This window comes from Haliaeetus leucocephalus, unplaced genomic scaffold, assembly GCF_000737465.1.
Source record: "Haliaeetus leucocephalus isolate CR32 unplaced genomic scaffold, Haliaeetus_leucocephalus-4.0 Scaffold406, whole genome shotgun sequence".
Taxonomy (NCBI): Eukaryota; Metazoa; Chordata; class Aves; order Accipitriformes; family Accipitridae; genus Haliaeetus; species Haliaeetus leucocephalus.
In genome coordinates, this window is record NW_010972842.1 from 3,506,688 (window position 1) to 3,533,211 (window position 26,524).

The 26,524-nt window shown below is 36.9% G+C and overlaps 1 protein-coding gene across 1 annotated transcript in view; it reads left to right on the forward strand.

Annotated features, from left to right (window-relative positions):
* IMMP2L (IMP2 inner mitochondrial membrane peptidase-like (S. cerevisiae)) overlaps positions 1–26,524 on the forward strand; it is a 457,856-nt gene that overhangs the window by 341,350 nt on the left and 89,982 nt on the right. The window contains exon 4 of the mRNA XM_010574032.1: positions 16,340–16,442. Coding sequence (XP_010572334.1) covers positions 16,340–16,442 — 103 coding nt within the window. The remainder of the gene's footprint in view (positions 1–16,339; positions 16,443–26,524) is intronic.

Sequence of the window (26,524 nt, forward strand, 5' to 3'; positions counted from 1 at the left end):
TCAAGGTGGCTATGCTAGCCCTCTGAATAAACATGTATATGTTCAGGTGGTCATGCGCACACTTGTATTTATAATATCTTGAAATATGAAAAAGAGTTTTTTCTCTCATTTTTCTTTAAGCTAAGATTAAAAATAAGAGGAAGAACCTGAATCTTGCATTAAAGTTTAGACAGTTGGCTAGAAATTAAAACCAGCTGTTGTGTGCTATGATCTCTACATTCTTTATTCATACTAACTGTCAGGCATGAAGGCACTAACATCATTTATTTAATGAGTTTAATTAGAATTGTGAAGAAATCATGGAATTAGGCACCTGTGACTTTAGTTACAAAAAAGTGCTTAGAGAGACCCTTTTTAAAATTTGAAAACTGAAGTCACTGGTATTATTTCAGTCTTTTTATTCAGTAATTTATGTCTACTACTTGAAATTATTCCAGGGGTCTCTTTGGAGCCGTGTATATCAGCCACAAGTAAATTGACAGGCTTTCATTTTAAACAAAACTCCTCTTTTCTCCACCTTGGCTTGCTTGAATTTTTGAACAAAATGTTTTGAATAGACACACTTTGAATTCAACTTGGATAATCCCTGAATACATGAATCCTTCAGTGCTTCCATTTGTGGAAGGTCATAGGTTTTTATTCTAGATCAAAATTACCTGGGGTGCGACACTGCAATGAGGTCTGCGGACGATAAGGAAAGAAAATACGATGCCTCGCTGCTCCCCAGGTGGACCCAGGTACCGTGAGCAAGGTGGGCATACAAGGACCCAGGTAGTTGTTACTACCCAGCTTTGGCTAATTGCCGTGTGGTAGTAGGAGCCTTCTTGGGAGATTTGGAGGCTCCATACCCAAGGGAAGGTAAGATGTCCAGGCAATCAAGGTTAGTCTGCCATGTGCTTTGTGGGCATTTTCAGTAAGAACCTGAGGCACCATCGGGTGTCCATAGGGACACAGAGAGTCATGTCAGATAGCGTGGTGAGCTGAAGACAGGCTGGATGTAACCAGTGAATGAGAATTGAGCACGTTGTTATATAGTATTTTGTCCAGCAGCAATTACATATTATCAGTGCAGGTTATTATGGACAGGCAGTAACCCAGTCCTGGTTGCTTAAATTTTCTCGTAACATGCAGTTTGGGATTTTTTTATTCAATTTGGTTAATGCAGCTGTGATGGGGAAGATGCTAAACACTCTTTATTTTTTATAAAATTGACCTGTAACTTTCACTGAGTGTTTCCCAATAAAAATAAAAATGAAACCTCTCTCCAATCACATGATTTTGTAGGGCTGGTCAGGAAAAAAGTAGCTGAAATATTTTACAAACTAAAATACAGTTTTTGTAAAGACTTCCATGATAAAGGCTCCTGAAAGTGACATATTTTTTCACTTGAAAGTTTGTTTTGGAATTATTTAAATGCTGCTTCAGAGAAGTCTGTATTACAACTGTCTTATTATATTTTGGGTTTTATTTGCATATTGATTGGCACTACTTTCACCATGTTTCAAGGCATTTCAGTAGTAGTAATTTATACTATGTTACACACTAGTAATGCTGAAAAAAAGTCACGCTTGGAAATTTCTTTAAAAAAATATTTGTTGGCAATTGCAGATTGTATTATAGGTCACTTCAACTTTCCATGAATACAAATATCCTTTAAAATAGGTCGATATATAAACAGAGGTTGAATTTCATTGTGTCTATACAAAAGATGGGAAACCTCAAAGGATGAAGAGCCTTGCAGTACTGTAATTTGAAAGTTCAGTCTGAAAGAGCATCACCAGTTCCAAAGTAGGTGTCTTCTGCAGCTTGATCTACATAGATGTGCTCATATCTTTTAATAGAAGCCATATGAAACCTGTTGTTTCTTAGATCTTTTGAAGCAAGTTTTTCAGGTTAAAATTAGGCAAGTCTAAATCCAAACCAAGCTTTTATGACAACAACTATTGTTGCAGGAGGCAAAGATTGAAAATAAATGAATAAATAAATAAATAAACCCCCTTCTTTCTTGCATTTAGTCTATTTTTGAAATTTCAGGAAATCTTGTGATGAATGTTACGTGGAATTTCATATTGTTCTTAGCTTCCATTATATTTCCTAAATTAGGACCAGTGTCACATTACATTTATAAAGTCTATTCTGACCGTATAACTCTTTTTCCTTGATTTTCCATCAGATATTTTGGATTTTTTCTCAGCAGAAAGTATCATACTGATCTCTAACACATCTTCATTACTATTCAATAAGTTTTCTTACATACTTGAGGTTTAAAAATTGACATATTTGGGAGTTTTAAAACTCATAATCTTAATTTTTATCAAAAATATACATTTATTTAATAATGCAGAGTTAATATTTTTTACGGTTTACTTGCAAGATTCTCAATTATCTTTGATAGTAGTGTCCTTTAAAAAAGGAAATGCACTTTTAAAGGAAAAGCAATAAAAGGCATCTTTTCATATTTTTTCTAACAAACGTTAATAGAAGGAAACATGTGAAGTTTCAGGCTTGCCTTGTACAGAGAATAACAACTCTCCCCTTTCCATAAATTAAAAAAAAAAATACATCCTGAAAGCACTTATTAAGTTAAGGTTCCACATTTTGTATATGCTGCCTAAAGCAGATTAGGAAATTTTAATACCTTTAGTTAGTGCTAAGCAATAAAGAAGGTATAACAATTAGCTTCTGTGTGAGAGGTGTGTGGGTGGGGAATTATTTCTTACAGTTGGAGCTAGGCAGAGATATTGCCAGACTCTTTTAGCAGTCACAAGTCTACAAGAATCTGATTTTAACTGAGACAGCTATTCACAATGCTGATCTTCTTACAAGGTTCCAAAAACCCCCCAGATGGGGTATTGTTCTTTGTGATGTGTTAAAACTTCTTTTAGCAGTTGCAAATGCCATTCTGACATGAGAAACCGCAAAATCTCTCTTCTCTATTTATTAAATAAGCTCTACAGAGTAATGGATCTTAGTTTTTTCTCAGTCCTGAGTAAGTTGTTCTAGAGTCTTTGTAGGGTAGATAACTTACAAAAAGTATTTTGAAAGGCCCTTTTACATCAGCGAGCAAGTATGTTGTCAATCTTAGGAGGACTGGTTAGGTTGTGCTGAACGTTAACATATCTATCTGGTGCTTCAATAGTACTTTCATTTGTATAGCACGGTGCCCTGTTTCAGGCTCTGTGGGCTCAGTAAAATCCAAACCATCTGAATCTCAGCTAAATGCAGACTTGTTGCTATCAGTCCCACTTCTGTCCCAGCCAGAGGTCTGGTACTCCAACAGTTCTTTGCTACTTTATTATAAGCAGCTACCTGTGGACAGAAGTGCCAGTATAGTTTAGCAGACAATGCCTAGACACCAAAATAGGTGCAATCAAGAACACCACTAACATCTTGTAAAGTCTGAGTGGGGGGTTGACCCCACTCTTCATTATTGCTGGAGAATGCCATAATCATCAAGCTGTAAGTGCTCATGGTGACGTTGTGTCCCCGTGCTCACCTCCAGGAGGTGAGGCAAGGATTGAAAGAGCTGGTTGAAATTTAATTGGAAGAGATTCGGAAGGAGAGCAGGCAACAAAGAGGGAGTGGTTCTAGTCTAGTTGTTAGCGCACCCTTGCTGGAGGGGGAAAAAGGCCTGATTTGTGATCAACCCAGAAGGGTTTGTCTCTGTTTTGATGCAGTAATATCGTATTATAAAATGAATACCTACATCAGAAGTCTAGAATGACACCTCTATGCAAGCAAGTCTTTTTGTCCTTGATTGCAGAGTTTTCCCTGGCTGTGCAATTATCTAGCCTCAACAGCTGGGCTTGACTTTTCTCTTCATCCTCTGCCTATGTCTACTGGCTGGGATTCAAACAGCCTTAAGTTGAGGAGGATCCAGGAGTCAGAATACAGGAGTTTTAACCTCTAGCCCAGTAACCTCTAGCAGTGATGAAGAGGCACTGCTGCTGTGACCGCCTCTATCACCACTTTTTGAAAAAAGAGAGCTACTCCCCATTCAGCATTTCCTCAGAGGAGGAACAGGCCAACGGGGTTCTCCAACGCAGTAGATGCCATGATTTTCTCCTCTGGGATACAAAGAATTTTAAAAAATTTCTTCTCTCCTCCTCCTCCTCCTCCTCTCACCTTTACATGCACAGAGCACATTTTTTGGAAGCCTGGCATGGCCAGCAACCTCCACCCTGAGGCTGACAAAACACACAGGACAGGGAACCAAAGGTCAGGCTACAGCCTCTCCCTCGACAGTTTCTGTGGCAGAAGAACTGCTAAGGGAGAGGAGTCGAGTGAGGAGAAAAAGTGAGTTCAAGCAAGAAGAGCTTTATAGAGAGCTTTATTTAATACTTGCAGATTCTGCAGGCTGGAGTTTAACTGCTGAGTCAACTTCTAAGTTCCACAACTTTTCATCTAGAAAAAAGTTGGACCATCTCTTTTCTTAGGTTAGCGTAAATGTTAGTGAGAGGAAAATTTCTACATTGGTTACTGAAACAGGGAGAAAGGAAAGTATTGCTGCAGTATGTCATTAAGACCAAACCATCAAGTATGTATATCAGGTGAAATCTTGGTCTTGTTTACAGTACTGTAAGTGTCAACTGTTCACTTCAAAACAATTGTCTTCCATTCCTTCAAACATGTCTAAAGCTAAAATTTTATCCAGAGATTTTCCCAGCTGATTCAATATTAATAAAAAGAGGATGTGGGGTGCAAGAATTAATCTTTCTGACAGCAGTAGTTTTTGGTCTCTATTTATCCTCCCCTTCTCACAGGTACAAAATTTCCAATTTGACAATGATGGTGGGGTTTGGTAATTTTACTTAGATGACCTAGAATAACTAGTAAGTTTTTACCTTGGTAAAATTACAAAGCTAATGATAATGAATCTAACAAATGATTCCCATCTAATATATGATATGATATTGTTAATAGCTCTTAATGATATTAGCAAAAACCTGTCATGTTAATTATCAATATAATTTAGTAGAGAAATGTGAGGAGGTAATGAAATGATACACTCATTTGGTTAATGGGACTTTTATCAAAAGAAGCAAACTGAATAATTTTCATAATCTTAACTTGAAAGGGCACAGTGTTGGCAGTTGGAATTAGACAGATTCGCAAGTGAAAGACTGCAGTAGAGAAAAATAAGATATCGTATGTTTTCTTTTTGCTGAATCAGTAAGCTAGTTAGCCATTTAAATGAAGTGAATGCAACAGATGAGATGTTGCTCTTTTTTTCAACACAAAATTACTGTTTTGTTTTTGTTTTAATTTACCCTGAAAATAATTATGGTTCTTCTGATTAAGAGAATGTGTGGAGCAAAAGAATGCAGTAGTGTCAGTATCTCAAATGGGAGTGACAGATTTGTGTAAAAGCATGTAAGAATATTTATATTCACATACATATTGTATATGCAGTTGTCTTTAGATAATATCCAATGTTGAACAAATTGCAATATATATATTGATATCAAATTTAGAATTTTCTAATACTTGTTTTAAATAAAAATACTTGCAATACAGTTAGAGGCAGTAATACAAGTTTTATATGGAGACAAACTTTTTAGTAGGGCCTGTTGCAATAGGAGAAGGGGCAATGTTTTTAAACTAAAAGAGGGTAGATTTAGACTAGATATAAGGAAGAAATTTTTTATGACAAGGGTGGTGAAACACTGGAACAGGTTGCTGGGAGAGGTGGTAGATGCCCCATACCTGGACACACTCAAGGTTAGGTCGGACGGGGCTCCGAGCAACCTGATTGAGTTGAAGATGTCCCTGCTTATTGCAGAAGGGGTTGGACTAGATGACCTTTAAAGGTCCCTTCCGACCCAAACTATTCTATGATGTGGACCTTCAAAGGAATATGGTCCTTGAACAGGTATTCCACAGTATCACCTCTGCAGTATTTTGCTATAGGTTTGATTAATTTGGAAAAAAAAAGGAAGACCAGGTTCTGAACTTATCTGTGTGATTTCAAACACAGGTTAGCAGAAATCATCCATAGTTTCATTAAAAATTCACCAAAATGACATTTTCCTAAAAGGGTTAAGGAGAGCTGCCGTGGAAAGGATCATAAAATGAGAATGCTGTTAGTGCTAGAACAGATGAAACACATGCAGAGAAAATAAAGTGGCACACAATATGAAGAGAATAGTGTAGCAGACCCAAGAACAAAAGCACACACAAATGTTACAGGAAGAAGGGATAATGTCATCTGTGGGAGCGAAGCTACTGCTAGTTGATCGTTCTTAGCAGTAGGAGCAAAATGAGTTCTGCTTTGCAGGAACAAGCAATATTAAATGCTTGAGGTAGCCCCATGGCTCCTGACTATGTAAGCAAAACTCTCGGGAACAGAGGGAAATTCCTGCGCTAAGTGTTATTTGCATGGTGATCTGCAGTGGTCTTTTCCATAGTTTCTGAAGGGACATGGGACAAGTTGAAAAAAATATGGAAAGGCAACGTGAGGCTGGAAATGGGAATCATAAAAATTGACTGCAAATAAATACAAAGAAATTCTACCTTAGGAGAAATTATTTCCTCAAAATCCAGATTGCCTGGCATTGCTGGTCGATACTGCTGCTGCAGCTCTACTATTCACAAGACCTAGAAAATAACTTCTGGTAGCTGTAGCTTTTTCAGCTCAACTCACAGAATGCTTGCCTCTGTAACAGACCTTTGTGGTCATGGAATCATTTAGGTTGGAAAAGACCTTTAAGATCATCAAGTCCAGATGTATATATTCACACCCAGTGATGTAAATATATACATATAGGTGAAAGTATCAAATGAGGAGCAAAACCCAGGCCCTCGATATGCAACATAACTTTAAAGCACAGAGTAGAATATGTAAAGAAGGTAAAATACGATCTAGAAATGTTATCATCTCATATAGTTATTTTCATGATTAAATGAAATTATAGCTTTGGGAAAAATTCTTAGTGAATTGTGGAAATAATGAAAAACTTCTCCAGAAAGAGATATATGGAGGAGAAGCACATTGAGATAAAGAGCATGTTGTATCATATACATTGATCGTATAAAGCAATAGCAGCTCCATAGCTGCTTACTCATTAAAAAATTTGAGTGTTTTCAGGATATTTTGAAAATGCAGGAAAGGAAGGAAGAAACAGAACATAAAAATGAATTGTGTTTAAATTAGCCTTGAACAGAAAATTGAGCAATTATCTGCAAAATTATGTGATATTAAGACAGTTAGAAGCAATGATTCCACCTTCCTTTTGCAGTCTAAGTCTTTGGTGTGTTTTCATCAAATATATCTGGATTCAAAAGTATGATTAACATCTTTTGCTGGGAAACTGATCTGTCAAGGATACCTTTGCTCATAGCAATGATCCCATAAATTCTGTGATTCTCATCAGCAATGATCTCTCATCTTTTCTGTCTTATAATTATTTCTAGTCTCTGTTACAGTGCTCTGTCTGGTACAAAATGGGGTGTAATCAAGAGAACTTCAGGCTTGAAATGAGGCTAATATCTCTAGTGGATGAGCTGCCTTGTTCTTTGTCCTTTCAATCATTTTATCATTTTAGATAAATATGCACCATACTGGCACGTACATTTATTTCATTAGACGGCTAGAATAAGTGGAAGAAGTTTTGCAGAAAGGCCTTTAACATTGTGTTTTGGTTTGTGTGGCGGGGTTTTGGTAGCAGGGGAAGGGGCTGCAGGGCCAGCTCCTGTGAGAAGCTGCCAGAAGCTTCCCCGGCTCCAAGTTGGACCCGCCTCTGGCCCAGGCTGAGTCCATCAGTAACAGTGGTAACACCTGGGGGAGAACAGATTTAAGAGGGGGAACCTGCAGCAGAGAGGGGACTGGAATGTGAGAGGAACCCCTCTGCAGATACCGAGGTCAGTGAAGAAGGAGGGGGAGGAAGTGTGCCAGAGGAGGGGATGCCCCTGCAGGCAGTGGTGAGGCGGCAGGCTGTCCGCCCCCCAGCCCATGGAGGGGAGCGGGGGAGCAGGGGCCCACCTGCAGCCCGGGGAGAGACGAGCCCACGCCGGAGCAGGGGTTGCCCCCCAAGATGGCCGCCGCTCCATGGGAAAGCCCGTGCTGGAGCAGTCTGTGCCTGAAGGACTGCAGCCCAGGGAAGGGACCCACGCTGGAGCAGTTTGTGAAGAACTGCAGCCCGTGGGAAGGACCCACATTGGAGCAGTTCATGGAGGACTGTCTCCTGTGGGAAGGACCCCACACTGGAGCAGGGGAAGAGTGAGGAGTCCTGCCCCTGAGGAGGAAGGAGCGGCAGAGACAAGGTGTGACGGACTGACCCCAACCCCCATTCCCCGTCCCCCTGCGCCGCTGGGGGGAGGAGGGAGAGAATTCGGGAATAAAGTTAAGCCCAGGAAGAATGGAGGGGTGGGGGGACAGTGTTTTAAGATTTGGTTTTACTTGCCATTATCCTGTTTTGATTTGATTGGTAGTAAATTAAATTGATTTTGTTTTTTCCCCAAGTTGAGTCTGTCTCTTGCCCGTGACCGTAAGTGGTGCGTGATCCCTCCCTGTCCTTGTCTCGATCCATGAGTTTTCCTTGTATTTTCTCCTCCCCATCCCACCGGGGCCAGCAGTGGAGGAGCAAGTGAGCGGCTTCGTGGTGCTTTGTTGCCGGCTGGGCTTAAACCACGACACACTGTTGGCAAATTTTCATTTACAGATTTAGCAATAACAAAAGACCCGTTATTTTACAAAAGAAAAAAGTTCAGTTACTGAAAGTCTTGAAGGCAAAATCTGATGAATCTCATTAATAAAATGGAAAGTTTGGTAGGCAATCTTGTACGTTAATCTGTATTATTTGCAGTACTTTCATCCAAATATGGTAACAATAATGGTGCCATATACTGCGAAATGAAACAAGTATAAATAATATGTTGTCTGGACTTGATTAACTGTAAATAGTGTTGACTTAAAAATCTTGTTATACGAACTATCAGATATATTTTATAAAGTGTTTAAAAGTTTTTCTAATTCAATTTTTGTTTCTATAGCTAGCTGGTACGCAGACAAACATGTTTAATCTAATTGATGTAGTTTAATTAGGTGGTAGTTTGGTGTGCCTTAAGAAAAAGTGAGATGACATAAATAATGAGATCCATCTTAAAGGTAGCAGAGGACTGCATTGAGGAAGAATATATGGGGTCAGAAGTTAGTCATATAGTTTAAGAAACCTGATTTTATTTTAATGTATATGTGATGTGGGTGATGTGTATTTTCATATATCTATTTAACTTTATATATAAAATAGATAAAAAAATAGATAGGTCAGAATGAAGCTTGCAGAGAATAAGTGGTTCATGAAGTCATCTGTAAATAAAAACAGCTATTAATATACAAGTGGATGTACAGAATAGATTTCCATGCTTTCCTAACTTTCCCTTTTGGTGGGGGGAGATAAGTCTTTGACAAGATAAATTTATCATGCTAAACTTTGAAGAGTAGCTTCTCTACCTGTTTGTAATGTGGCACTATAAATAATTTCTCCCTATCACTGACATGTGCGCATCAAAATTATCTTCATTCCAATTTTTATAAAAGCAGAGTGCTTTTTGGATGGCAGCGTTTTAGAACACTTAACTTAGGCTTATATGTTTACTCACATGAAATTCTTTTCACCTAGTCATATGTCTGTGAAACTAGCAGTATGTAGTAATTACAATACATAATAAAAATATCAAATATTTTGTAACGCAAGTATAATTTATAAAGCACATCTTGACATAAAATAATGGAAACTCTAAATTAACTTAACAGTGCATGCTTAAGATGTCAATTAATAGTGAATTATTCAATAATCACTGCATTAATTACTGCTTGAAAGCCTAAAGGTTGTACTTCCCCATATTTCAAACTGGGTCATCACATTGGTATCTTCTGGCCTTAGAATTAATATTCTCAGTTCTCATTGCTCTGCCAATGTAGTATAAAGAAAGCCCTACTGAAAATGAGATCTAGGTTCTGTCAACTCATATAAAGGACAGCTGCATTAGTAATACAAAATTTTGCATGACTACATTTCTTCTGGTTTCAAAATGTTATGGCGTAATTGGCCGCATTGCGCTGTCCTACAAAATAGTGATATAATCACATTTGTATACCTCACTCAGTGTGATATAGCCATCTGGTAGAAATATAGTTTAAAAGCTACCTGATGCAATACATGATGCATGCTTTTTAAAATTTAACTAACTTTCACACAGCAGGTAATTGGCAAAAAGTATAAATATCAGTATCTGATTAGACTGCTTTTTAATTTAAGTTGAAAGCCAGTAACTTTCCTGAATATTGTATGTTTTAAAAGTGATTAACTGCTATTTTGAAGAAGCTGGTGAAGCAAGTAATGGCTAAATAATTATTTTGTTTAGAATGACATGCTTTATGAGAAATTATCTAATTAATAAAACAGTGTTACAAACATCTCCCGTACTTTCTGTATCAGACTTCTACTTATTCTTAGGACTCCTGAGTCATAGGAACCTGCACTGGTGCATCAGTTTGGTAGGAATGCTTTAGCTGGGAAAAAAGAGATCCCATTTGCAGTTTGGCATCTTGTTTGCTGTAACTCCTTAACTTATTTATTACAAAAGGTTGTGTTTTTTTCATATTTCTGTTCAAATGAGGACACTAGTAAATTACTCTTCATTTTTCCTGAAACTTCAAAATCTTTCCTTGCAAAAGGTGAAACCAACAAGGTTAAGATGCTCAAAAATTCACCCAAGTACAGGCAAAGGAAATCTCTGCCTCCTTAATGGCTGCTCCTAATCTCGCTGAGTCAGTCTCTGGTTTCAGATTCTGTCATTTCTGTCATTCCGGTGTGTCTTCTTTTTGGGGTTCCCTTCTCAATATTTCAGATCTGGCAGTGCTCCAGAAGCAGCATCCCAAGCACGAGGTCTGCTCCAGCACTTTCCCAGTACTCAGCTCGGATGCACGTTTTAAAGTTGGGCCTCTCAATAATTGAGTGATCTGCAGCTTTTAGGGAAAACATGTTTCACCTCTGAGGCAAAAGTTAATAGCTGCACACAACCGGGGAACATTCCCTAACCTATTGACATACTCTTATGCATAGTCTGTTAACCTGCCCTTCAGAAAAAAAAAATTTTAGTTGCTTCACATACATAACCCTGTCTTCTAAAAGCAAATGATTTAAATGACAGCTTGTGGTCAAAGGAATACAGTGTATGTAAGGGAGGGATTGAAGTAAAAAGACACAGATGGCTGTTATGTGTGTGTTGGAAGAGAAAAAGGAGATTTCTTAGGGGCTGGAAGGTGTTTAGTGTCATGTGGAAGATTCCCTGTGGTGATACTAATACAATTTACATGATATATTACAATAAGGCTCATGTCTTGGGATCTGGGTGTCACCTGAAATTGAATATCTTACTATTTTTTCATTCTGTGAATTTGATGAAGATGTATGTATGTGGAAAACTTACATGTACAGCAATTTATGTTGTGTGGAAAAAGTTGCTCTTGAAGTAGGATGGAGACTACCTATTTTACAAGAGAGTTTGTATTTGTTTATTCTCTCCTGTGCAAACAGACGAAATTATCTACAGTGTCTGTTTCCTGATGACACCAAAAGGTATGCAGATTGCTGACACCTTCTGATTTCTCAAGGTCAAATCAAACTGAAGGCAATCATTGCTCATCCAACTTAGCTGAGCCAAGTTGCTTGCTTTGGCACTGGTACCACATCCTACAAAAGCAGATTTTTCTTGCTTGTGGGCAGGTGGTTAGAGTACCATATAGAGCTCATTTTTGACTGTCAAGATTGAAATTATTTCTTAGCCAAGGATAGATATAAGTACATCTGTTAATTATTAAATCATGGAGAAAAAAAAACCTTGCAAAAGTTCAAAATGTACCTCAGATGTAAGAAAAAAAAATATCAGAATTTCAGACCAATTTCTGTAAAAATTACTAAAAAGATAAATATAATTCCATTACTCTGGTCAAGAAAATTATTGCAACTCTCATAGACTCTGTTCTTAAGCTAGTGAGAGTTTCTACGGTTCGAGCAACAGTAGCATGGGTGGTTATTACTAACCTGTCAAAGACTTCAGTAAAACCTGAAATAATTTTTTGCACACACCAATATGGTTTTTATCAGAATACTATGTATCGAAACCTGGGTATTTTAATGTCTTTGCCTGTGCTATTCCTAAAGTGAACCTTTAAAATGGGAAGGGTATGAGATGTTAAACAGTATTTATTTATTTTTACTTCAAAGATAGTAGGTTTCAGAAAGTGAAAGACTACTCTTTAATAGTAGAGGTTTTGTGAAATTTAGAAGATTGTTCAGTAATTATAACTCATGCTAATGAACTAGATATGAAATTAACAAATACTAAGTTAATTATTACTTGCACCAATTGTTCTCCTAAGAATTCATTCAGACATCTTCTAATTTTAATTAAATACTTCATGTGTGAGAGCTAACAAAGAGGTCAAGATTACAGGCAAAGTCAGAGAAGTGAGACTAAGAAAGAAAAATATTTTTTTCCATTACTTTCAAAATATACAGTACATTATTAACTGCGTTTCTTTTGTAGCAAAAGCCTCTCAGAAGGAGTTGATGTAAAATTCCTGATGAGCTAATTGTGCTTTTAATTGATATTTGGCTTGAGGATTTTAGGGTTTGTTGTTGTCATTGTTGAAGAGTGCTAGTAGCATTCCAAAGTCATTTTTCACTTTATATTGTATTAATTTTTCACAGAAGTATCAATCATTATACTTAAAACTCTTAAATATTTACATGGTCCTAAATCTAAAAAGTGGATGGCAGTTGCTTGCAAAGCTATCCTTAAGAAAAAGGATTGAGTCAACACTTCTCTTTCTTATCAGAAATGATGTTGTATAATTTGTATTAGTAATTTGGCCTTGTAGGATTGCACAAAAAGATGGGTAATAGTTTTCTTTCAGCATGTCTAGCTAAAATGGTTAGCTAGTGAAATGAATGAATGGTACTTTGTACATTTAGAGCAGGTGCCATATTGCCAATGTAGCACACACATGTGGTCTCCTCCTTGCAATTTAAGTCAGAGATTAAAGTGTTTAATTTCTGCAAGATTCATGTGAGAGAGGAGCAGTGTTACTGACTAATTTTGATTATGAGACAATTTGTGCCCTCTTCATAGGAGAGAAAACTACAAGTCTGGCTTTTTTTTGTTCTTAAAAAAAGTCAACATAGTCTTTGCAACAGTAATTAAAAATAACCTACTGTCATTAACTGCATATGGCTTTCTGAAGCCTGTAGCCTGGTTTGCTTGCATGAATGGTTTATTGATCTGTTGTGAAGTAATTCAACAATGAAATTATCTTGAAAATTAAAAACAATATTAAGTAATGGGTGATCCAATTTACTGTAACATGAGCTTATTGCTGCAGTTCGTTACTGATTCATGCAGGTAAAACCTCAAGTAAAACTCTGTTTTTAAATTTCACTTGCATTCCACAGGACAGTTTTTTGCAGGAGGTTTGCTAAAGTGAATGCAAAGTCCCTAGATAACTGTCCTATGCAAATACTACAGTAATATTTTGAAGGAATTGTCTTAGAAAAATAGATTTTCTTGCCTCTCTTTTCTTCATGGGTATACAGGTACTGATTGTTTATGATATATCTTGACTTTTTTTCTATTGGACCTACATGTGGGAAAAATCTGATGATTTATATACCCTATACATGAAATGGCAGAAGGTTTTACATTTATCTGCTGAGCTTACAGAGGGATTTATCCATGCAGTATCAGTTCTATCTATTAAAGTAGGTAATTAGAACTGCTGCTTCTGTTCCTTTTCCATTTCTTTTTTTCTCCCCTATTCCCTTAATACATTTATTAACATCATCAATTTTAATTCTATTTCCTCTAAGTCAAACCTTCTTGTGTACAATCATCTGCTTTTTCAATATGAGAATTTGTACATAATTCCTCTTTAATCACTGTAAGAGACTTTATTTTTGCATAATTGTAGACATTTTTCTGGTTTATGATGGTTATTTCAAGAGTAGTAAAGAAATATGTATTTTCCTATGTTGTAGAAATAATAAAAAGAACCACTGATAATTACTGCATTCTGTAATCTTTTCCTTTTTGCCTTAGGCCTTAAAGAACACACTATACACCTGTGTTAAGCCTTTCTATTTTCACAGGGTCTCTGCAAACCTCTGCAAGACCTATCCATGCATACCAAATTTTTTCCATTTTTGTTTCCAAGTACTTATTGCAAAAGCTTTTTGTTTTCTTTTTTTTTTCCCTTCCTGTTAGTGATTTCCTAATCATGATAAAGGAGGAGATTATTTGGGGGTAGGAGATTGCGTCTGGTCTGAGATGGAGTCGCTGACTGGCATTTACCATATTATTTTCCTGACATTTATGAAGTAAACATGTCAGCAGAATTAACTTTCAAATCTTTTCACCCTTCTGGGTGAAATTCAGTCTTGTGCTTGAAGTCTGTAAAGGTAGAAAACTTTATCACAATCTACTCTTCTATATCCAGGAAGATGAATGGAAGAGAAAACTAAAGATTTTTGGAGCTATTGTTTGCCTTTATCACTGATGGAAGATACTAATTTAATAATTTTCAGAGTGTCAAATCAGACAGAACAGAATTAATGGCCAGCTTCTCTCAACCTATATCTTAAAACATGTTTCTAGTAAAATATAGTCTCATATGGTACGTTCTAAAAGAAATTATCAGTAGGACAAAGCATTATGGAATCTCAAAACATAAATAATTTCACTGTCCAGACTGTATGCCATATTTCTTGGGGGGAAAAAAAGAGGAAGGAATTGCATAATTAAATTATTACAGAACTACTCTTTGTGTTTAAGAAATCACATATTTACTAACTCAGGAAAGTTTTGCATTTTTTTTTTTTAACAGTTTAGGAACTCAGTCTTGAATACTGTGTAATATGAAACCGTTCTAAAGAAAGATGAAAACTTTTCAGCTTCCAATGAAAGTACAGGTAGAACTTCCATTAGAATATAGTTCTGGCATGCTCATACTTTTAGCTGCCAGAAAAAGCTGTTTGAAAAAGCACTGGTTGGATTTTGTGTCTTGCAAAGTAAATAATTATTTTTATTTGACTAATAAAGTTAATAAATTGCACTTTTGAAGATTCCTATAACATCCTCACCCCACCCCCCCACATCCCCCCCAAGCCAAAAAACCCTCACCAAAACCAGTTTTCCCCTTTTGACTTGTGAACATCCCTGTTCAGTGCTGTTGCACAGTTCAGCTGAATCTCCTGGTGAAGGCGATTTTCTCTCTTCAGTTGATTTTCGTTAGTTCTGGAGTGTGCTCCTTCTGCTTGCTGCTTTAGGGGCATATCTTCCAGACAGTGAAAAGTGATGAGCAGCTGGAGGCAACAAGCTAGATCAAAAGTCTGTTTCTGTCTATGGACAGACTTGGTTATGCAAAACGAAATAAGAGGTATCACTACCCATAGTCCTGTCTGTAAATGCTTCATCATGGTAATAATTCAGTGTGCATGATAAAATCACTTCTCTGCATGAATAATTGCACAATAACAGATGCCATCTGAAAGAAAGCAAAAGTGTATGGTAGAAGGCAGACTGGAATTGTGAAAATGACAGCTACTGGGGAACTAAATACAGGAATTTTGCATACTCTGCACCTCAGCTTTAGGACTTACCTGTAGTTTGTCATTTTTTGTAATATCAGGACATGCTGAGGCACTGCTTCAGTGTGAATTTCTGTGCAGAATGGCTTGAATCATCAATGTCATTTTTTTTGCAGCACTTGGCCTTCTCTTAGAGGTTTCCTTTAAGTCTATCCTGTTTAGCTTGTTACAGCTGAAGAAATCCTACCCCCAGGTCGTAAGCATTACAGGAATCCAAGCTCCGAATCTGAAACCAGTTCAGATATGCCAGACTATTTATGATGAGTACCTAATGCTACCCCAGAAGAAAAGCATTCTCAATACAATATCTTTATGTGACTGCAACATGTGTCCACTGGCATTTGCCTGAGATAAAATCTGATGGTTCAAAGAATTGTTACTACAGAGATGGAAATAAGAATCCCTTAATTATATTTAACTGAAAAGCCTCTCATTCCCTGTTGTGATGTGATTTCTGCCAAAACAATGTAGTAAACAGGCCCTGATAGTGCAACTAGCTCATACAAAATTGTTATATATTTTGACTTCGAGAGCTCTGTTGAAGTCTAAAAGACTTCAGCGCAGATTTTTTTAAGCAAGTGTTGGATGGTATGCAAGGTCAAATTCCAAAACCATAAATATGTGAAATTTCCTAACAAAACACTGTAAATTTTTCTTTTTAACTGATGAGCCATTTTTGCAATTCTTTTTAGAACCATTGGTTACAAAAAGAAGTATGTGAAAGTTCCACATGGGCATATTTGGGTGGAAGGTGATCACCATGGACACAGCTTTGACAGCAATGCTTTTGGCCCGGTAAGTCAATTCTCTGTATATCATTTACACTTTGCAACTGAAAAGCAGTGTGTGTCTCCTGGGTCATTTGTGCAACACAGCAAGTATGAATTGATTGTGATTGTACTTTTATTATTTTTGTGAGCATTGTTGGACTTTTTATAAAGTGTCTTGGTCAGCAGAGGTTGAGTTTGCTCTTAACTATTATAAAAAGAATAAAGACTCCTTTTCATTCCCCCACATGGAGGAGAAGTGGTAGAGATTTTAAATTTGGAGGGATGTACTGGAGGAGTAGCCAGAGGGTGAGCCAGCTCCCCATAGCTGACAGATGCTCCCCGAGGACATGTTGCCAGCTGATGTAATTTGGAATGGTTCCCTCCTGGGAGCTCGGTCTTGCTTTAGTGCCAGTGCTGGGATAAAGAATTAGGAAACTGTAACTGTGCTTATTAGTGCTAACTGTTAAATTGGTCTGTGGATGATGGTAGAGATATTTCAAAGCTTTCCCAAAAATAAATATTTAAGTTTTCTTTGTATAGGGCCATTTTCATATTGAATAAAGACAAAATGTGACCTGAAAAATCTGTTTCTTGACTGGTAAAAATGTGCATCTGTTGATCAGGAAGACAGTAAATGCTTTCTCTGCACTCCAGTTTTGGTTTGATTTTGGTTTTGTTACACTTTGTGTAGATTCCTGTTCTTGTTTTAACTTAATCTAGCATATAGGAAATAGTTGCATGAACTGTTCATCGTGCTGTGGAAATATAGGTCCTTTCTGCCCTATTCCATATGCAGGTTTTTGACATGTGTCTTTAAGAGAGAATGCTCTTCTAATATTATAAAAAAACCTTCTGGTTGTCATAGGGGAGTTGTCAAGGCTGGGTTTTTTCCACTCTTATGCATTTCATACCTATTTCACACAGAAGTCACCCCACTGACTCTGAGAAGTTTAGCCCAATTATTAATATGAAGTAACTTGTTCTCAGGAAAAAATGCAAAAAAGGCCTACTGTCTGGTTTGGAGTATGGGATGCCATCGCCTGTCTTTTGGTTTGTCTCACTTTCTTTGTGCTTGTATTTCTTGCTGTTTTTCATTACTATTTTCCTGCCAGTATCTTCTAAGATTTGTAACATCTAGTTTTAGAGGTTCTTTCCTGCAGGATTTAATTCAGTCTGTCCTGTGCAGGTCTCTCTCTCTTCCCCTAGTAGGCTTTTCCTTTTCTGTCTCACTCTCTGTTCCCAAGATAAATCTTAGTCGTAAGGCCACTGATCTTCTTTTCGCTTACAAATACGTTGCCAGCGTAGACTCAGAGCATAGGGAAACTTTAGCAGTTAGGCATTGGTTTCAGATTTGCAACAACTCACAGAGAAATTAATACAAGTTAAAATCCTCAAGGTAGGTACCATGCAGCTTTCATGCAAGACGGCATGTTGGGGTAAATCTAAATACCCTCAGATTTTTACTCAATTCACTGATACTTATAAATATTAGGAAGTCCCCTTCACTAGGCTTTGACCTCACATTAGTCATCAGCTGCTAGCTAACGTTGGATAGTAGGTCACTTTTTTTATAGCAGTGGCACCTTTCCAGAGCTAGTAAGGTAGTTTTTGACAGTGATTTCTTTAGCTTTCTGCAGGAAGAATGACCTTTGTATTGTGTTGATGAATACATTATGGGCAAGTCAGCTGTAAATAGGTATTTTCCTCTGAAATTAAATTAGAGCAGCAATCGTTGAATGCAGGTAAAAGGGGGCAGAAGAGATCACAGGGCTGGAAACTAGCTTGAGAATAAGAAACTATAGAAAATTTTCATCTAAAGAAAAAAATGCAAGTGTATTTAGAAGGACACACTGGACTGCAGGTTCTTTTCCATTCTACACACAAGTTAGATTTTAGGTTACTGGGACATTTTCTACCCCTCTTTCTGCTGTACTCTGCAGATCATTTGCACAAGTGAATTAAAATATTAAAATCATTCTCTTCAAGCCATTCAGAAGGTATGTTCTTCTTAAAACACTTTTTCTCTCATAAGACTGCAGCAGTCATAAGGAACAAGCTGCACAATGGTAAGACATGAACCCATTTTGCTCAGTTTGTTGTAATATGTCACTAAGAGATTAGGTTAAATGTTATGTGTGTCACAATTCTGACTTGCAATACCAGGTATATTTTCTTGGATCAAAAGATTTAGTAAAAATAGTGTATTTTTAAAGTGGATTATGTTGTAGGCTACCATTTTTTTCAATTTTCTTGCAGTCTTATAGTAGAAAGGCGTATATAGTGTAGACAGACACAGTAATGTTTTGTAGATGAGCTTAATGAGTTACATGGGGCATAAAAGGAAATTATGGAAAAACAGATTGAGAACAGATGTTAGAATCATTTTTTCTCTTGGAGAATACCAATATGTGTAATGGCCTAATGGGTTAGGTTGATAAAGCAAAAACCCTGGTACCAATCAAGTTCTAAATTAGATGCACCTTTGGAGAGATATGAATTTCTAAAATGTAAAACCTTGGCAGATTAAATTATCTTTACTTAGTTCATTAAAGTATTATAAAATAAATTATATTATCTCTTGTTATTGCATGGTTTTTATAGGACTGAAATTGGAATGTAAGGCATAGAGAGACATTTTGCTGAAGTGTGTAGATAAAAGCAAAGTGTTTTAACTAAGGGTTGTATTTTCTTTCTGTTTAGTTGAGTCTTTGAATAAAATTAATACCTTAACTGATATTACAAAAATAACAGGACCTCTATGTGTAGGGCTGAACTAGAAATGCTGTTAACTCTCTATATGATCAAAACTTAAATATTAATTATCTTTCCAGAATATTGGACTAAATTAAGTAGTGCATGCTTATTTTACGTTGTCTTTAAAAAAAAAAAGCTTTGTGTAATACAGAATGGCAGGTGTTATATAATACTATTGCTTTGATACTGTGGTGTTTCAGGTTTGGAAATATGTCATGTCAGCCATTCATACTGCTGAAAATAGCTGTTTTGAATAGCAGCCAATAAATAGTCAGAGAACTTGCATCCTTCTACTGTTATTTAAGGGGATAAAAATATTACATATCGCTGGAAATTTATTTCAACTACCTGGACTAGAATAGAGATTTCTACTCGAGTGGCTGTTACTGTTTTCAAATTATTCTAGAATGAAGTCAAGCTTTTATGATATTATCTTAGCATTCCTTGATTGGCATACTATGGGAATGTAATAATTATGATACCACTTATTCAAGTTCCTCTAAAGTTTTTGGGTTTAGTTCTGGTAAATTTCCTGTTTTGGGGGCCCTTTTTACTATGAGGTTGTAGTTCGACAGCATAGGAAATATAACAGTACTGTTCCTGGCAATGCTTCTGCTTTCTTAGATCAGAAATGTAGGAGACACATTATAAAGAATTGATCAAGTATTAAACTCCTCTGCTGCTTCAAATTTCTTAAAGATTTTAAAAGGTTAACTTTATGCTAGATCAGTTATTGTCTTTGCTTGCACAGCCAGGATAATACCAGCATAAAAACAAAGTGACAATTTATATTCTGGATCTGACACTCTGGCTAAATCACGGGAAAAGTCATTATAAACTGTACCTTGTCCAGATTGAATGTGTAGAGTTGGCATCCAGCAGTGCAGAAATGGTAATGCAACCAACACGTAAGGGTATTTGAGAAACAGTTATTAATAAATGTGTACAATAACTGATGTGTGTATATATTTACTTCTGGATGTACACACATGCAGTAGTGAATAGTGTTCTCAGAATTGGAAAAAAAAAAAAGTTCAATTTTATCTTATGGGTATTTCTTTGGTAAATCTAATACTCTCATTACTACATTTCAATGTTTCCAAATGCCTCCAAGCTGAGGATATGAAAGAGCTTTATAAAATTAGGGCTTGAAGGCAATGGCAGTCTTTCAGCTGTCTTGTAAAGAACCTGAACAAAAGCTCATTAAAGTCAATGAGAGATTTCTATTGGCGTTAATGGCTTTGGATAAGGCTCTTTATGAGTTAAGCTTCACAATCCTGTGTAAGGGCAAAAAGGCTATTATCCTCCTTATCTTCCTGGGAAACCTGAGACACAGGTAGGTTGAGTACCTTGTCATAAAACATCTTTTTGGCTCAGCCAGGTCCCTGTCCTAGTCCTTTTACTAAAAATACATCTGTTTTAATGTGTTTGCTCTCAAAACTAAATACCGTTGAACCTGAGCCTGGCTTTTTGTTTAACAGAAGTTTTACATTCATAAGCTTCAAATGAGTAAATTGCTTTTAGTCAGCATTACTGTAGAGGCCGTTTTTATGATTGTCCATATAAGCAATTCTGTCCTGTAAGTTCATGCAATAAACTACCTGAAAACCACTCCTTTCTGTTTAACTATTTTTCCTTTCAGCAGCACAAACCTGTAGACTGTGACTAGAAAACTCTGTAGACTAGAATGACATTCAAAATAAGTGAATATACTGAGTTCATTAGTTATTTTAATTCACTTTTCAAAGGCTATCATCATCTCTTTCAGACATGAGACAGAAATGGTTTAACTGTTAACCCTCAATGGGCAAGTTCAATTAATAACAGTAATGGAGTGTGGCCTGTTATAATTATTTTCTTAAACTGATCCAGTATTTCTCTCTGTAACTACTGTTAGTGAATACAAGTAGTAAAACCAGAAAATATGAAAAGTTCACTAGAGAGTAAGGCACTTTTAGTGAAGTGCAGGGTGTGACTGCTGGAGAAGGACATACTTGAACCGAGAGGTGTGCAGCCTGTAAGAATCGCTCTGCTTCGTATGCTCTGTCTTCTTCTAAGAGAGGTTCAGCGGACAGCTGAAGGAGGAAGCAGATATCTTTCCGCAGTTCTGGATTACTTACGTAATAGCAAACAAAGAATGCCTCGTGTCCTAAAAGTGCACATCATCTTGGTGATGATCTTGCCATCTGCTGAAGCTTTTCATTTCTGAGCTATAAACTAGTGCAAGAATCGCATATCCCCCTGAAATCGAGCAGCCTCTAAGGCAAAAGGTGGGAAGAGTTTAACAGTTCACAGTAGTGCGCTAAACAGCACCATGTTAAAATTGCACAGTAGGGTACGTAGGCAGGGCACGCTCTTCCCACAGAGAATTCTGCCAGGTCTTGAAATACCCGGTGACCCCATTTGTGTCCCCATACTCCAACCAGTCATTCAGAGAGGCTTAAGACAAATAGTTTCAATAGCAGGGTCCCAAACCCTATGTTTCTTAGTTTAGACCGAAGTCAAGAGGAGATAGTAAAGCATTGTGAAACAAAAGTGTGATTTTAGCAAGAAAACACCTGTGTTTACACTCATAAAGTTAATGTGGGTGAGGATAACAGTGACGGCAAAGTAGTTGGTGAAGGCTGGGAACGACGTGCTGGGGACTTGTCTGCATCAGTTTGCTAGCTGATGTTGCAGCTGCTTCTGCTTTCTTTTTGCTACCACTGTGACCAGTTGTCCTGGTTTCATCTGGGACAGAGTTAAATGTCTTCCTAATAGCTGGTATAGTGCTGTGGTTTTGAATTAGGTATGAGCAGAATGTTGATAACACACTGATGTTTTCAGCTGTTGCTCAGCAAGTCAAGGATTTTTCAGCTTCTCCTGCCCAGCCAGCAAGAAGGCTGGAGGGGCACAAGAAGTTGGGAGAGGACACAGCCAGGACAGCTGACCCAAACTGGCCAGAGGGGTATTCCAGACCATGTGACGTCATGCCCAGTGTATAAACTGGGGGGAGTGGGGGTGGAGGGATCGCCGCTCCGTGACAAACTGGGCATCAGTTGGCAGGTGGTGAGCAATTGCATTGTGCATCACTTGCACATTCCAATCCTCTTATTACTACTATTGTAATTTTATTAGTGTTACCATTATCAATATTAGTTTCTTCTTTTCTGTTCTATTAAACCGTTCTTATCTCAACCCACGAGTTTTACTTCTTTTTCCCAATTCTCTCCCCATCCCACTGGGTGGGGGGGAAGTGAGTGAGTGGCTGCGTGGTGCTTAGTTGCTGGCTGGGGTTAAATCTTCACTTTGCTGTATAAATGTAGCCTTGGAGAGTAGCATGACTCTTAGGGGGTTGGTGACATATCTACTTTTTCTCTTGGGTATTAAAGAAGAAATGAAGCTGTGTTTGTACAGGATGTGTAATGCAAATATGCAATCAATGACATTCCATAATATTTATCCCTGGCCACTGGCAAAAATGAAATAGGTAGAAGAGTTTACAATCAGAACAAAGACTTTGCATATGGAGCATGAAGTTACCAGTAGTAAATAACGTGCATGCACAGCTTGAACTTGTAAAAGTCTATGATGAATAAAATGGATGGGACATTATGTGTTATGACTGATGATAAATACACCTCGAAGGGTAAATATGCTTGTCCCTTTTGAGAGAATATTTTATGTGAGATGCAAACTGGGATGGTGGCTTGTCTATTGAGAATGACAATTCACTCCAGGAGTTGCTGAAGGGGAGTCTTGATAATAAGATTGTGTGGCCTCACTGTCCATTAAATTATCATGACTAACTAAATTTGCAGTGTAGGGAATAAAAAAGTCCTATATGGCTGTCCTAATTCTCTTGGAAAGTAAAATATTTAGCCTGATTGTAGTCTAAACCAATGCATAAAAATTAATCATTCAAGCAGCCCAGGTATCAGCAATCCAGACAGGATTTTCTCTCTGTACCATATCTACCTACCTGAAGCGTTCCTGACAATATGCTCAGAAAGCTTTTCCTTCTTTTTGTTACTCAATTAATGTAAATGGGATGCTAAATACGATATATTCTCCAAGCACATCCAGAATAGAAAGTTTTTTGAATGTTTGTGACTAAAATCTCTCAATTAAGTCTACTCTATTTCTTAGCAATGGAATGCTAATGAGGACTTGTAAAGTAGCAGAAAGTTTGGGTTTTTGTCTTAGCCATGTCAGATCTTAAACATTTTATGCATTCCAGCTAATTTTCTTTATTACTGTACTTGGAAGTGTTACTGTTATTTAGCATTGTACTATTCAGAAAGCTTTTATGGAAAAAGATTTATGTAATAACCCCAAGCACAATGAATATTAATCCAAATATTTGGAGAATATTTCTGAATGCAAGTACCTTTAAAGGATTTTCCAACCACATTGGAAACAATGGTAGGCTGAAGAGTCTACACCTCTTTTTGACATTGCTTACCTTGAAATAAGCAAGGAAAAAAATGCTGAAACAATTTTAGATTGATTCAATGAAATATTAGAAGAGATCAGAGAGCTGTCAGATTCATACCATCATTTGTAATTAACTAATTTGAACAGCTCTGCATTCAAATATAGCCATTTGTTGAAGCCTGCATACCTCTTCATCAGTTACCTTACAATTCTATTTCTCTCAAGTTACAGCCTGAAATATCCTTGTATTTGGTAAGCACTCTGCAGAATTTATAGCATTATATTCTCTATATAGGTTGTCATAAATTACGTGTTTTAATGGAATTGAGGCACAAAGGAATCTTTGCTGACTTTACTATGGTTTAACTGTATAGGGAATTTTGATTCATGCTGTCATTCATATTAACATTTGCCAGGACGTCATTTAAAAATCCATTGAATGTTTTTGTTTCTATTTTTACTTCCTTGGACATGAACATTGTCAAAGCTCAGTCACTGATTACTAAAATAAAGTTCTAAATTTTAGTTTGCAGAATTATAGGAAATTATTATCTATGTGATTCCATTTTTGGATAAGATATAAATGCTTTGGTGTAACAAGTACTCATCTCATTAAATCTCCCAATCCTAAAATAAGACTATTTGACTGTAGCACCCTGCTTACAGGATTCCACATCATATTGGGAGGTTAGAAATGTGTATTTATATGGCAGTGAATGTGCAAACCAATGCATATTTATTTATTTACAAGTGTGTTTATTTATTTTAGGAGCAAAAGATTATTGAAATATGATGAGTAATATTAATGGAACTACCAATACTTCTATAAATTGAGGGAAGTGATTTTTTCCACCTACTTGGTGCCTGTGTGGTCAGGTGTGCTGTGCTTTGCGGATTCCCCGCACAAGAGTTGCAGTGACGTAGGGAAATGAGAGCAGCGAAGGGCCCCCGCCATGGAGCTGTAGCACATCGATGTGGAGGGAAGGCTTCGAGAGCGGGGCTGGTTTGGCCCTGAGCAGAGAAGGCTGGGAGGAGATCTCACGGTGAGGAGAGCTGACGGCTGTCCTCAGCTACAGCACAGCGTACAGGGAAGGTTGGGCCAGGCTCTTCTCAGAGTTGCAGTGTAGTAGGACAAGAGACAATAGGCACAAGTGACAACATGGGAAATTCTGAAGAGATATTAGTATATTTTTAAATTTTTTTTTTTTTTCATTATGGGAGAAGTCATGCATTGGTTACCCAGAATGTTTGTAAGAAAGATCTCCATTCTTGGAGATAGTAAAAAAAAATCTGACTGGACAAGGCCTTGAGCAATCTGCGTTGGCCCAGCTCTGAGTAGGAGGTTGGACTGGATGACCTCCAGATGACCCCTCCTACCTATATGATTCTGCGCGTTTATGAAAGCATTTTTTGTTTTGCTAGTAAACTGTCCTGTTTAGGACTTAGGACAGCAAATTTTTGTCAGTTTACCATCCTATGTGTTAACACTGATGGAGCCACATTTATCAAGAGTGGAAAAATGGTAAATTTATCTGCTGTAGTACTACTTTTCCATTGTTGCATTCTCTCAGAGGATTACAAAGCGTATCAAATTTCATTTCAGATTGTGCAAATTTTTTTTGCAAACCTTTACCTGTATTCTTTCTGTTCTAAAAGAGTTTGGAAAGTATACTAGGTAGCATGAATCTCCCTAACTTTGCCATGTTTAAAGTTCAGCCTGGGCAGAGAAGAAAAATTTTCCTCAAATACTATACAAATATATTACCAGCACACCCTTTTTTTTGAAGCAGCACTTCAAATTCTATAGGTGTGTTATTGAACAAATAGATATATTTAATTAGAGCTAAACCACTAGGATCCTGATCTTGCAATCGTGTATATATATATATATATATATATATATATATAGTTTTATGTCTACAAGTACTTCTTAATAAAGTCAAGGGACTGCATGATTCAGACTGTCCCTTTTTGTTTCCTTTTTTTCTTTTCTCTTTTACTTATTTTGAAAGACTTAATGAATAAAGTACCCCACTTTAAAATGAATCATTTTCCTGATGTTAGTGGTTCATTAGGATGACAGCAATTTCAGTAATATCTTAAATTTTTAAATAGTCATAACTTTTTAAAAAATAATTGTATTCCTGATTGTTATCAAAGCATTTTCCAAACTGTATGGTTTTTTATAAAAATAGCATAGAATGGACAGATTTATTTATGATTTTTTAAAGAATTCAAACTATAAAAGTATAGTTTTCTGACGAACGTAATCATGGTGTTGCCAGAGGAACTTTCAGATTGATAGCAGAATTTGAAAGTTATTTGTTCTCCCTTTCACCGCAGGAGACAAGTAAGAATAATTCTTGAGAGGTAAATTCCATAGAATGTTACATTTACAGAGAGTAATAATGCCAACTAACAGAGGAGTAAATATGTTTACAAAACAATTTCCCTTGATTGTTATTTGAGACAATGTCACTTAATTAAAGTTGGGTATAGTTGTTTTAATTTACTTGCTCTGAGGATTTGGGCACTGCAGATTAGCTTTTATTAGGGTTTGAAATTTTATGTAGGTTTCAGTTAAGAGCTACTGCAACTCAATGTCAGATCCAGGAACCAGTACAATTGTTTTAATTCTTCTCTTGTAAACCTTGAAATTTAGAAAATAGTGGTATATAATATGAAAACTGGTATTAGTAGCAATAAAATAGCAATAACTCCATGGTACTTCGTGTGTAGTTAGTTAATATATACTGCTTCCTCTTCCACTTATACTTATGTACCATTTATGTAACTATAATATTTGCTCTCATGTAATTATTGAAAATATGTTTAACTGCATTTGATGCAGAACAGAAATCTCCCGTCAGGTGACTAACAGCTCTCTGTGGTCACGAGGACAAGTCCTGTATAAACCTTTGAACACCACTGATAAAT